Consider the following 14136-nt stretch of genomic DNA (forward strand, 5'->3'; position numbering starts at 1 on the left):
TACACCTGTTTATTTAGAAATGCACTTTCACTATGATATAACCACAAATAAGTTCACATGGAAATAAAAACAATGGCACACAGCATCAAGCACAAAATAATATTTATTTCTCTCTCAACATACAGTCTGTGATTAGAGTGCTGCAGGGTAGGGTGGGGTAATGCAGTGGGACATCCAGCAGGCAGAAGCAATCCCACACAGTTTAAATACAAGCCTTGAACAACCAGCGCATATTCACCAGGGGGCAATGCTGTCCAGAGAGAAGTGAGATGAGCAGAGCAGGAAGTGTTAGGACTGCTCCTCCTCTGTGCATTTCAGCTCTCCCTTTTAACACTGCACCCAAATGAATATATTAACAATAGTTATTCCCTCCTCTGCTCACGGTGAGTTAGCAGCAAGGGAGGTGGAACAAAACATACCAGATACAAGTGACAGAGAACAGAAATCTCTTACTACTGGAAGTATTTCACCAAAGCAGAAGACTCTGCATAATATCCTATAAAAGTCCAATTCAAACCGAATTGATGGAATAATATACATCAAAGCAACCCCTCCAACACCACTACCACCACCACCACCCCTTAACAGTTAAACAAACAAAATGTACAAATATAAACTACAAGAAAACTGTACAATTCACAGCTTGGAAGGATTGGGGTGCTGAAACCTTTCAAATGTGTTGTGTTGATGTGAAATTTCTAACCATAGTAGCTGCATTGTTTATCTTTGCTTTGTAGAACATGAAAAGTTGGCCATGCTCGTCAGTGATAAAACAAAAAAAAAAAGTACAGGCGGTGAAACCCACTATATACAGTGTAGGAAACGCTTTAACATAGGTTAGAATTAAGGGAGACTATCTGTTGTGCAAATCTCCCACATCAAGTATCATTTGAATTTTGCAATATATTACTGACAAAAAAGGCTATCATCAAAAGCAACCTGGGAAATCAACACATCAAAATTTCAACAAGGCAATAACACTGCTTTGTGAGCGTCTCATTTGTTAATTTGAGAAGTCTTTTATTTTTAAGTACCATCTTGTGTGAATATAATGCTTAACTGTACAGTGGAATCACCTCAGACAATAGCAGCATCAAAAATCAAGCTTTAAACATCAAATAAGTTAAAAACATCAGACTTAACCGGTGATTGCACAGAACATTTTACATACAGTGTATGCTGTAATAGGACAGCCAAGTTGAAAGAACATTTAGCAGTAGTGAATTCAGAGTCTGCAGGGTGATTTGTAATATTTATACATTGCCTGGTAACTTCTGTCTGTTGCTTGGTGATTTGTAACTTTGTTCAACTTTTCAGCTTGCTCCTGTTGCACACATCAGAGATAAGGCTTGTGGCAAAACCACGATCAAAGCTTTGTGGAGGGGTTAAAAATTGCACTTTTAAGCCTCAAGCCATCACATATTAACTGCTACATTCTGATGAGAACACTACCAGAGGCATATACTGTAGAAAGAACTATGTACAGTATATATGGCTCTGGACACGGCCTTTCCTCTGAGCACAAGGGTACAACACTGCCAACTCTTGTGCTGTCCAATACATCTGTTGTCTTTTAAAAAAAAAAAGGGGGCTGTGTCCAACTGAACCATTTGACCTGAAAGAGTGGATTTTGGCTGCTGGCGTAATTATTTTTCCTCCTCTCATCAGTCGTACATTAACCATTTGTTTCTGCAAGGCAACGGTACATCTCACCACTATGGCATTCCATCTGTCACAGGGGTGGAAAGTAAACAAGGGTTAAAACATGATTTTATTATTTAAATAAGAGCATATACTGTGTTAATAGTGCAGTACTACAAGGGCATTCATTTGTAAACTGAAAACAAAAGTGTCTGTAATGCATTAAAAAAAAAAAGACTGCAGTCAAGCTACCATCAATTGAAATAACTTGGATGCAGACATGCTTTGTTTCACAGAAGAAAAAAAAAAAGCAACGATTTCGGGTTCAAACCCTTTTGCTCTCAACAACGGGACGCAGCTCAATCTGCCAAGATTTAAGCCGTGAGCAGCAAGGAGCGGGTGTCAGGCTTGACAAAGCCAAGCAAAGTCACAGCTAGTTTAATTGTTTAAAGAAGGAGCGTGACCAATCACATCTCAACGTTCTGCCATTTATATCCCCCTTCATCAGATTTTAATGAAACTTGGTGTGTAATGTTCAGGAGATAGCGCAGGATGTCTCCAGTTTCATCAGGATTGCTCAAAGGCATCTTCATTTATGAGCAAATATATGATAGGCCACGCCCACTTGCACCCACTAATATGGCACTTCAGATTTTTTGTTAATATTTCTCCAGAGCATGCACACCTAAACTAGTGAAGTTCTTTCAACCGGGTTTTGAGATGCATGTTCTTTGGTATTTGTGGTGCTTTGGGAGGCCTCTTCCCAAACATGGACTGAAAATATCAACCAAGATTTACGGAGATTGGACACATCATTAATGAGTTAAGGCCAATTTCCTGCTTAGCCCTGCCCTTTGTGAAGTTTATTGGTAAAATCCTGTAAATTAAAAAAAGATATCCACAAGCCTTACACAACTTTTGAGCTTGGTCCAATGAAAATTTGGTCGCAATTGGTTTTGGAGGAGATGTCAAAAATATGTTATTCAAAAAATTCTAAATGGCAGAAAATCCATCATGGTGGACTTTCATGGTCCAAGAAGCAAATTGTAAGCTCAATTTCCTTTTTGTATAGCAAATTGAGCTGGACTTGTGTATCAAATTTCAAGTCAGCTGGACTTACAGTGTGAGGGGCGTGGCCTTTCCAAACTTGCATTTTTGGCGCCCTAATAACAACAACCATCAGGCTGATTGGGCTCATATTTCTTGGGAAGCACATGCATTTCCAGTTACTGGGCCAAGTTTCATGTTTCTAGCTGATTCCAGCTCGCAGCAATCCAAGCCGTAGCAGAAGACAATAAAATAAAATAAAACAAAATAGAATAAAATAAAATAATCTGACAAAAAACAATAGGGTTCTACCCCTTCAAGGCTTGAACCCTAATCAATGTTCAAGGCACTACATTCTTTCAAATATTTTTATCATAAATACTGTCCTGTTACTGTTTCTCAAACCACTGGTATTTGGATTCCAATGTAGTGTTTTAAGTGTAGATAACACAGAGAAAGGCAAAATCAACGTGAAAACTGCAGTAATAGTGAAATATGTTTTCATGACCGCAGACAAAATGTCTAGTATGGCTGAGTTTAGTCAAGACCAAAGCCAAAAAGCATTAGGTATTCAGACACTTACTTAACATGTACTGTATAGTATACACACACACACACACACACGCATACACGCACATGCGCGCGCACACAGACAGACAGACAGACAGACAGACAGACAGACAGACAGACAGACAGACAGACAGACAGACAGAGACTATTTACTACAGATATATGTGTTGTATAAAGAATATCAACACTCTGTCATGTTATTTACAGTATCAGATTATGTACAGTTGTGGCTCTGGTGAACCAGAGCAGAGTGCAGTTGGACTATTCTGCTCGCACACACTGACAAATTCTAATTAGCAGATTAGGTAGTCCTAGTGGTTTTCGGACAGGGGCCATTCTCGGGCTTGTGCATGACCAGAGGGAAGGCTTGGATCCCTGGGTTTGCCATTGTGGCATAGGGCATCATTCTTGCAGCACCAAGCAGGCCTACAGGACCCACGGACCCTACAGGACTAGGCATACCGGGCCACTGCTGAGGGTAAAGAGGACCGGGAACCATCCCACCATAGGAGCCTGGTGGCAGAAGGTACCCAGGAGGGAGCATTGCTGAGGAGCTGGGAGCTAGGCTTGTAGGCATACCAGGGCCTAAAGCAGCAGTCAGGGGGCAGGAAAGAGGCAGCTGGAACTTGCTGGGACCAACATGGCATTTCACCTGGAACAGAAGGGAGTTGTTTTACAAACTAGCGCAAAGAGCACCTCATACTTACATAAAATGTAATAGATTAAAGTCCAATGAGACGAAATCATCTGTCACTCAGTGCACAGTGATATTTTGAATACCTCTCGTGTAGCTGCTCCCATGGGTGGTGCTCTGCATTCCAGGTCCCGCTGGCGTCTCTGCTGTTTGATCTGGTTCAGGGAAGGTCTTGGTTGATTGGCTGCAGCAACAGTCTCCTTCGTCCAGTCATCTACCAGCTTGTGAAGATCATCGGTGAATGTGCCTCTCTTGTTGTTGCTGTTGTTGGTCTGGACCTGAGCAAGCCGGGTGATTGGCTGAGGAGATGGTGAGGGTGTGGCTGTGGTGAGTTGCGGCTGTGTCTGACTGGAGGCTGTCTGAGCAGTGGTGGTATTGAGAGAGGACCCTGAAAAGACAAAGGTCTTAAAAGTCTGCCCAGTCAAATAAAGATGACTGTCAAATCAATTGGCTACTGTATGGCATAATTTAAGGCACTCTTGACACAGGGAACCTATAATTTCACCTTCATCAATGCCTACTTTCAATACTTTAAAAATAGTCCTAAATGTTTTGTTGAGGCCAGAGTAAATGTGTGTACAGCTACAACTGTGACACATATGTTGCCAACATAGCAGCCAAAGGATTGCAACATGACTTAGATGAGTAATTATAGACAAATGAAATGTTCGATATGCAAGCAATGACAGAATTCAGCAATCAAAACACGGCGGCACACTGCCATGCAAAACAACAGCATATATAAATCAATGCAACAATCTGAAGAGTACACACAAGAACCGCCACATTTTCAAAGTGCCAAAACAATAACGAGAAAATAAAATGCACATACAAACATAAGGAGGACTAAAATAGTGAGGACAGTAAGAAAGACAGAGAGTAAGAAAGTAAATGAGATAGTTACTACTACTGCGCTCTTTGCCTAGACATAGTCGTTTCAGAGTGGACCCTATAAAAGGTAAAACAGCACAAGACAGAAACAGTTAGGCCAGAACACACTGCACACCACATGTATGTGGACAAGCTGCTTCAAAAGCACATTCAGCTATCAAAACAATTGGGGAGAGAGAGAGAAGGAGGAAAGGAGGACAAGGGGTTTAAAAATCAGTGAGGAAGACTGGAAAAGAGCCTAAATATTCTCTTTAAAATGGGCAATCATTTGGGAAGTTGACTATTAGAAAGTGTACCTGATAAACTCAAGAAAGAGAGCACACATGGCCTTGATTGTGATGCTGCATAATAATCAGTTTCTGCATTTCTAACTTTGTGAGAATGGAGATTTGATTTTATGCTGCCTTATAAATACACTTACTGACAATGTTTTCTTTATTTTTTTCAAACAATGTTGGGTATGACAGAAATCTGTACAGTTACTATCAACTTAATAATGAAGCTTTGCAAATAACATGTGGAATAATTTTGATTTATTTGTAAGATTTTGTAGGAATTATTGGTGCATTGGTTGGTAGGGATAATAACAGGATAATAGTGTTTTCTATAAAAAGGAGGACTGGAGCCTGGATTAAAAAGAGATCCCTTTGTCCATGTGAGAATGCCTGTGAAACAAAGTGTGAAACCAAAATAAATAAAACTTAAAACTGAAAGAGCACACAGATACTAGCTGGAACTCATCAGAGTCAGCACTTGTCAGAAACATGCAGATAACTCAGGAGAGGTGGAAGGAGAAAAAAAAGTAGTAATATTGATGATACAGCCCTTCATATGGCGGAGCAAGTCTCCATCAGTGCCCTGCCTGGCGCCTGCACCATGCACGTCTTCCCCGTCCAAACATGAGGGACAGAGAGCGCTCTCCTCTACCACAGCAAACGGCCCTGCCTATCAGGGAAGGGCTGGGGGGATTTCTCTGTGTTAGTATACACAGGATCGCTGACTTGGGCAAAGTGCCTTGACTTGGGAGATGTTATCAAAATTAACAGTGGATGGAAACACACAACAAATAAATAGGGTATAAAGGCTTTGGCATTCTCTCTCACACATGTACACACACGTACACACACAAACATACTTTTGTACATACAGGCACACTGTCTTGTGTCAGATCGGACCTCAGGCCCATGTTTGGAGAGGACTACCCATTCACAAGCCCTAGTGTGCTTGTGGGGTCTGTTTTTTTAAAGCCAGAAGCACTGCACAAAGCATTTGTATGAAGGGGAGGAGGCATCGTACCCACAAATGAATGGTTATGAATGTAACTGTGGTTCTGTGAATTGTGCATAAATGCCAGAGGAAAGACTGTGCACAGATAAGTACTTACAATTATTATTATTATTGTCATTATTTTAGGTATTTGAGGTCACACATACAGATTAATAAGAGATGCACACCCTTTAGATGTTTCCTTTTCAATCTTCATGCAAAGACACTGAATGGTGGCCCGACTCTTTTGGGTCACTATGAATTCATAGAACCAAAAGTTACTCTTTTTGTTCTATTTCAGTCTTTCTGACCACTAATAGAGAACAAATATCAAAATCTTTATGAACATGTATTCCTTACAAATCACTGTGAGCATGCAGGTAAAATGACCACTGCTAAATCATTAAACAAGGCCATATTTATGGCGTGTAAGAGCACAAATGTACAACAAATAACATTTGTTCCTGCATAACTATCTAAGAGACTATCCAGCAATTCAGACCAGTAGGTGGAAACAAAGCTGCACTTTATAATAAGAGTTACAAGAATAGTATTTTCAACAATCCATTTAGAAAAAGCCACTGCTTTACTAACATAGCATCGTATTTCAGCATAAACAAAACAACAAATCAGACTGCTAAAAGCTAGCTGTCATCTCAACACGCAATCTAAATGTCTACACAAGGCACAAGTCATCCTGCAATTGTTCTGCAGAGATAAAGGATCAAAGAAGTGTTGCATGAAATTGAAAATATGTAGCTGTCATTTATTTTCAAATGTAAGCCACTCTTTTTGAACTTGTGATGATTTTAAGCACATCTTCCATACATTACTGTCTGCCACAGTGCATTTCATAATACCATCACTGGTATTACAAAGTGGTTGTATAGTGGTTGTAATCAAATTCACATTACAGCAACAACTGTCTACAGGGGAACTATATTAGAAGAACTAGATTACTCCATCACACTGATAGTATCCATAACAACATGTCAAAGTTAAAGTCTGATTTATGAAATGAGGGTTTTTAGCAAGTCATGGGTCACAGATACACTTCCTCCTGTCCCATAAAGATTCTAGTGTAGATAGTTGACTTCTGGACAACAGATGTTTGAAAAATGCAGAACAACTATTTCAAAGTGGTCCCTGGTTTTTAAATAGAAGCTGATAAAAAACTTAACTTGCTAAGCGGGCATAACTTTTTGGGAAAACAAGCCTGGGAATCTGTAGTACTATTTTCTAACTTTAAGCGCTACAAACAAGTGTCCACAAACATTTCTGCACCAGTTACAGTGTCTAACAGGAGTATCAGATGTTTTGACTTATCACCAAAGTTCTAAGTCAAAACATAAGCTTTACAGAAATATGACCTGTTTCACCGATTGCTTGAAGGAAAGGAAACATTTTTTGGCTGCACAAGCCTTTTATTCTGCTGGAGTGTGCCTATGTTAGACAGATTCAACTGACGTTCATATGAGTTTAGCATGGGATGGATATCCTCTGGCTGTCAAGAAAAAAAAAAATCATTCAGAACACAAGCTCTGAGGTTGCTGAGGGAAAGGGTAAGTGGTAGGAGTAAAAATGGATGATGTATGTCAGGTGAGGAGGCCTGTGAGGAGAGTGAGATAGAAGATCCACTATATTTAAATAAAACAAACTTGGATAATAGAAAAGAGAGGTAGGTTAAATAAAGAGAAGATGGAAATGAGCGAGGGGAAATAGAAAAGAACAAATACAAACAGATGGACAGAGACACAGGTCCACTGAGGAATCTAGTGCGTGGTTTGCTACTAGATTTATAGGTGACTCTCTCTGACGTTTGGTGGTAAACCGTCCAGCCTGTAAAAATGAATATAAGAGGGAAGAAGAGAAGAAACAAGAGAGACACTTTGTAAAAGTGCACAGAGACTGGGATGAGAAACCCCCACCATCAAAAGCACCAGCAAAGGATACTAAGAAGGAGTGCACGAAATGCAGGATCCCACTATATTATCTGGTGATTAATGGGAAACTTAATTATCTTCCATCTGATTGTGGAATTTCAGCCAATAATTACAACTGATAATAGAGAGCAATATTAGGGGACCCAGGAAAACAAAGCACCAAGTAAGGGTATTAAGGTCGTCTTCTTGGGTTTGATTATTTGTTTGTCTTTTTATTTATTTATCATTTATTTGATGAGGTCAAAAAAATATTAGATTGTTTATAGCTTGGTGCAATTTGCAACAGCTGTCCCGAGAAGTGCTTATAGCATAAAACCAGGAAACACACTAGAATTTAAGATAAAATTTTCACTGTTGAAAAAACAAGAAATTATGCAGCGCATTAAAATGATCAAATAATATTATATAATTGATCATAATAATAATAATAATAATAATAATAATAATAAATTCAGGTAAAATAAAAAATAAAATACATTTAAACCACGACATTAGAAAGCAAGAAATTGGTTTCACAAAGATGAGCTTAACTGAGGCATACATTTAGTAAAAAAAATTCAGATAGAAATACAGCAGCACAAAGCTGTTGAGGTCTTGACTATCCTAAAGTTCAACTAGCTTGTTATGTATTGAGTAAATTAAAACATTTCAAACTAAAAAAATATATACATAGTGAACTGCTACAGCTCCAAGCACAAAACTGGCACCTTGGAGAAGAATTTAAGAGATACAATCACACTTTATAAGGAGAGATACTGTGGTCATTAAAACTCTTTCCCTTCTCATCGCTATATTCAAAATATTGTTAGCAAGCTACAAAAAGAGCCATGTCTTATAATCTATCACTTGTCAAAAATAGGCAAGAGTGCAGTTACCAACCTTTTAGCCTAAAAATGTGTCTGTCTGTTTTGGTGGGATTGTCAAACTTGCAGTAGACTGATGAATAGATTAACCAATCATTTGGTAATACGATTGCTACTGAAAAACAGTGAGCCACCTTTATTAAATGGTATTGATCATTAAATCATTATTCTCTGTACTTTGCATTATAGTAAATCAACTGTGAATAATTTTCCATGTTTTCCTTTATGATTCATTTTAAGTACCTGTGTATGTGTCATTTTTACATCCAGTTTTTCACATTAACTAATATCAATTCACTGTTCGTCACCCATTTTATTTCTCCCAATGCTACATAATTTAATTATTGGATATTTATCAGCAATTATCGGTTGTCTTTATCGGCTTAGAAATTCCACATCGGTGCATCTGTATTATTTGCAACACAGATGGTATGTAACACAAAACAATACACATATATAGCACAAGTGCCACTTCTGCTTTCCTTAATACAACAGATGCTAGCCATCTGATGAGTAAATTTACAAATTTGTGTGTCAAACATATGGCTTTAATGTTAGTGAATATACAGTATGTGGTGTTTAAGTGGTTCTACATACAGTGAAGTATGAAGTGGTCCTGTTTGTGTCTGTAATCCTTCAAGGTGAAATGCTTTTGATCCTTCTATTTGTACAATGTTGTCCATGGAGGGTATCGACAACATTAACAATTTTAAGCTTTTACCTTAACCCTAATGGCGGTATAGTAGATAGCATGTCCCATCCACACACACCAGCATGCACATGAACCTATAATGTGTACCTTGGCCAGGGCCTGCTTGGGTAGCCATTCCATCACTGTGTAGGCCAGAGTAGATGTTGTCTGAGGAGAAAGAGCCCTTCAAGGAACAGGGTTGCTGTGTGTGGACCTGCTCTGGGGCTGAATTGGGCTGATTAGCGGAGCTGGAGCTGCCACTGGAGTGGGCAGAGCCATCTGACAGAATTGAACTTTTAGCAGGAGAGCCGGATGAACTGGCAGCACTTTCACCTTGGCGCAAAAAAAAAAAAAAAAAAAAAAAAAAAAGAAAAAGAAGAAAAAATCATGAGTCATAGTGAATCACTCTGTGAATCACACACTCCCACAGTTTACTGAGCATGATGCCATCCCTGTGTATCCTACTTTGGCAAAATGTGTGCTTCAGACTGAAAATGCTTTCCCATACACAAAAATCATCACATAAATCCCAAATCACCCCACAACCCCAACCTACACACACACACACACCTTTCCTCTCAGTGGTGGTGTTAAGGTTGTTTTTAAGTTGCTGCACCATCGGATTGAGCAGTTTTCCAGCCTTGAGCTTGTGTTTGCTGGCCCTACGCCTGCGGCCACTTGGGGGTGCCGCATGAAGTAGGCCGACGTTGGGGGGCAGAGTTTTGCCCAGCTCTTTGTACAGACGCTCAATCTCACTCCTCTGGAACGCCTGCAGCTCAGAGATCTCCTTCATGTGTCTGTTGAGAAGGTACAAGGAGAGAAAAGACAGAAACTACCTTAAAAGATACGAAATTTTTAAGATTACGAAAGGCCAATGACAGCCTGCTTTTCAATTTCATGGTCCTTTTTCCCCAAACCTCCTCAGTAATTTACTCTCTGCATAATCCACTAAAGCCTCTGTCATTACGGCTTCTAGTGATGATACCTGCGTCAAGAGTCATTCTCTCCTGATACAGGTTTCGGGTTACTGATTCATTCAAACACCTCTCCTCGTCTTTCAGAAACAAGTTGGTTAAGTTGTTGGTTACTTCCAAATACCATAAATGTAAATGAAATCATGCAGAGGGACATATCTGCACATACACTAATAGAGAACTGAGGATAAAGTTTTAACATTTGGTTTTATGAGCAGACCATAAATTGTGATATTTCAGTTTAAACTGTATTCATCAAGACTTTTTTTTTTACTTAACAGTACTAAACTAAATGCTTAGTTTGCAGCTGTGGTTCTGGCTAATACTGTTGCTAACTGGATTAATGTGCAGCATCTTCAGTAAATTCAAGCTATTTTGCAATCAGTGCAGTCAGACCATGAGAACTGAAAAGTGAAACATCTGTATTGTAGGAAATATGAAAGAAATTCTCTTTCGTAAATAAATTCTCTAAAAACCAAGTATTGTATACTGACTAACAGTTCACTATTCATGAAAACACTGCCGACAAACTTTGCAACATATTTGTGCAGCTGTGAGTTCATGTGTGTATGTTACTTTACTTTTCTCTCAGTTTTTGTAGCTCCTTCTTCATATCAGCATCCTCAAACTCAGAGTCATTGTCACTACTGATGTAGGATGAGTGGGCATGTCCTGCAGCAGGCGCTGGAGCGTGACCATTCATTGCCACAGGCTGTCGGCTTGGTGAATCAGAGCTCTGCTCACTTTTGCTCCGACCAGAGCGCCGCAGGAAGGCCACTGCCCTCTTCATGAGGTCGCTACCACTGTGCTCAGACAGGGCATGAGGTGGGGGAGCTGGGTGGGCCGGAGGGAGAGCTATGCTGCTGCTATCCTCATCTGCTGAGTCAGAACAGAGGTGAGAGGAGTGGTGGTAGTAGTGATGGGTCGGAGTGTCAATGGTCTGGGCTCGGGGGATATGGCGTGGGGTGACATCAGGGCTGGAAGTGGGTGTGGCATGGAAGAAGTTTGGAGGGGCGGAGTAGCGGTTACAACTAAGGGTTTTGGATATTGCTGCATTCTCATCTTCAGCTGCCGTCACGGAAGACCTGCCCACAGCCACACTGCCCTTCTCTTTACTGCCTGCGCCCTGGATCTGGCTGTGAGACCCTCCTGAGCCACTAGAGGGTGCTGCAGAACTGCAGGTGCTGTAGCTTGTCTTGCTTTTCTCTAAACGACAAATGACATCTGGTGGAGTAGGGATGATCTGGAAGGAGGAGAAGCTCATGTTCATGACAAAATTCCACAAATATCATCAACTAATGCACTGTTCAAGCAACAAACCGGACACAGGACAAACAATGGCATGTGTCAAGTCATGCCCTATAATGTAATATAATTTAGTCAAATGGCATTTGTATATCGCAGATTTGCTCATTAAGAGCCAAAAAGTGGAAAAAGGGTTCTTACTTGAAAACGGTTTTTGGAGCTGTATGAACTGGAGCTGGCAGTCACATCTCTTCCTTTCAAAGCCCTGCTCGCCGCTAAAGAGCCAGGAAGGAGAATTTATTTCCAAACAAACCAATTTCAAACTCTCATGCAGTAATAATGTGATATGGATGTTACATAAACAATGTTACCTACCTGCCACTGCAGAATCACTTAGTGCACCCACACTCTCTGTGCGCTCAGGAATCTGAGGCTGAAGAGAGAAAGAGAGAAGGGGTTGTGTGTGGGAGGTTGCAATCATTTGAACAATGGAAAATGGTAAATAACTAGATGTGGTAGATCAGTGTAAGGCTTGCTATTATCCTCTCCTGACCTCAGTTTTGTCTGAATAAGTCAAACCCTGATTCAAAATGAAGCTGCCAGAGAAAGAGATCATGATGAATTATCGTGCTGACAGCAGTAATTTTGTTACCCTCCCCTCTTTCTAAACACAGTATTCCGCTTGCTTTTTACAGCCAATAGTAAAATCAATAGCACAGTACATGGAAACAATTTAATGATCATTCCATTTATGTAGCTTCTAACCAACTCTCACACACACACACACATACACACACACACACACAGTGTATTTTACCAGTGGGTCGCCCTTCTTCTTTGTAAGTGCTCCCTCAGTGCTCTGGCCATCTGAGACTGGAGGAGAGCTGACTCCCTCTGCACTGGACGCCTGGGGGTCAGATGTCGTGCTTGAAGGCTGGGAGGGAGCATGCTCCTGGTACAACAGGTTTCTCAGCTTCTCATCCAGAGTCTTGATGGTGCGGTCAACAAACTCCACCCTGCGTGGTCCCTCACTGTCCGACTCTCCTGGTCCTCCGCCTGCTGGCTGCTGGTGGCTTGACAACTGGGAGTTCTGGGAGGTCTGATGTGCTGGACTCTGGGGCTGGGAGGTAACTGTCCCAGGTTGCATGGATGTGGCATAGGGTTGCTGCAGGACCACAGACTGATGAGAGCCCAGCTGAGGGGGTAGTTCTCCAGTAGGACTGGCCTTCTCATTGGGCTGATTGGTTTGAGACGAGACCAAACTACCAACTGCTCCTTTATCATTGGCATTCACATCGAGAGAGACAGGTGGCACAATAGCACAGCATGGCATGTCCGTCACCATAGAGACAGCAGAGATGCAAGGTTCTTCCACAGGAAGGGAGTTTTGATGGCTCACACCAGCAGCAGCATGGGCATGTTTAGTTACACTTGGCTGAGTCTGCTGGACACGGGCTTTGCCAAGGTTTTGGCCTGGAGGTTGCACCGAGGTCTGAGCAGCAGAGGGCAGAGAGGAGGAGGAGGATTGGCTTTGCGATGATAAAGATGCGACTGGGGTAGTCATTGCAGTTGTGTTGCTGTTGGGCCTGACTGATGATGAAGCAGACTTTTCAGATTCTGAAAAAGGAAAGAGAAGAGTTAATTAGGGGCAGAACACATTGGGAGTTACAGCCAAAGCCATGAGGAAGAGGGTCTGGGTCCTGTGAGTGCCAGAGTGTTACATCACTGCTTTTCTTCCCCATCAGGCTCTGTCAGCTGGAGTATAAATCCTGCCCTTCATTTCTGCCTAGAACCACTGCAGAAGCATTCTTACATAACTGACCCCAACGGATGAACCGCACAGACGCACACTTTAATGCATGTGCAGCGCCTTCAGTATAAACAGCAGCAAGTCAGACACAACGATTCATTTTATTCTTTAGAAATTATACTCCTGGCAGAAAAAGCAAACCCTCACATTAAAGAATGTGGTTTAGTAAGCAGTGAGTAATGTGCAGCATACCCTGGGCTGTAGAGGTGTGTGATGTAGTCTTCTCTTTGTCTACCATGGGCGTCTCAGCTACAGGGCAGATGATAAACCAGCGTTTGCCAGTGTGGAGGACTGTCAAGGACAGAGAGAAAGAAAAACTCATAACTCACTTTAAAGCAAAATAACGAGAAAGAAAGAATTGGAGAAAACAAACAGAGTTTTAAGTAATTCATTAAATCATTCTCATTCCAGTTCCTCATCTAGCAGGCCTCTTAAGTATCTAAATGTACAAGGAAGCAGCTAAGTTTAACTAGAACTGGAAAGTGTGAGTGGATTAGAGTG

At 41.0% G+C, this 14136-nt stretch overlaps 1 protein-coding gene across 1 annotated transcript in view; it reads right to left on the reverse strand.

Annotated features, from left to right (window-relative positions):
* Positions 1-85: 85 nt before the first annotated feature.
* The window catches only part of LOC111672193 (serine/threonine-protein kinase WNK2), a 44615-nt gene continuing 30564 nt past the window's right edge, over positions 86-14136 (reverse strand). The window contains exons 21-31 of the mRNA XM_023429527.2: positions 13828-13926; positions 12643-13442; positions 12201-12258; positions 12027-12100; positions 11162-11823; positions 10177-10403; positions 9715-9939; positions 7850-7948; positions 4857-4901; positions 4039-4340; positions 86-3910 (exon numbers count right to left, since the gene is read on the reverse strand). Of these exons, the coding sequence (XP_023285295.1) occupies positions 3560-3910; positions 4039-4340; positions 4857-4901; positions 7850-7948; positions 9715-9939; positions 10177-10403; positions 11162-11823; positions 12027-12100; positions 12201-12258; positions 12643-13442; positions 13828-13926 (2942 nt within the window). The 3' untranslated portion in view covers positions 86-3559. The remainder of the gene's footprint in view (positions 3911-4038; positions 4341-4856; positions 4902-7849; positions 7949-9714; positions 9940-10176; positions 10404-11161; positions 11824-12026; positions 12101-12200; positions 12259-12642; positions 13443-13827; positions 13927-14136) is intronic.

This window comes from Seriola lalandi, unplaced genomic scaffold, assembly GCF_002814215.2.
Source record: "Seriola lalandi dorsalis isolate HSWRI2012SDOR001 ecotype SW California unplaced genomic scaffold, Sedor1 jcf7180002054896, whole genome shotgun sequence".
In the NCBI taxonomy this organism is placed as follows: domain Eukaryota; kingdom Metazoa; phylum Chordata; class Actinopteri; order Carangiformes; family Carangidae; genus Seriola; species Seriola lalandi.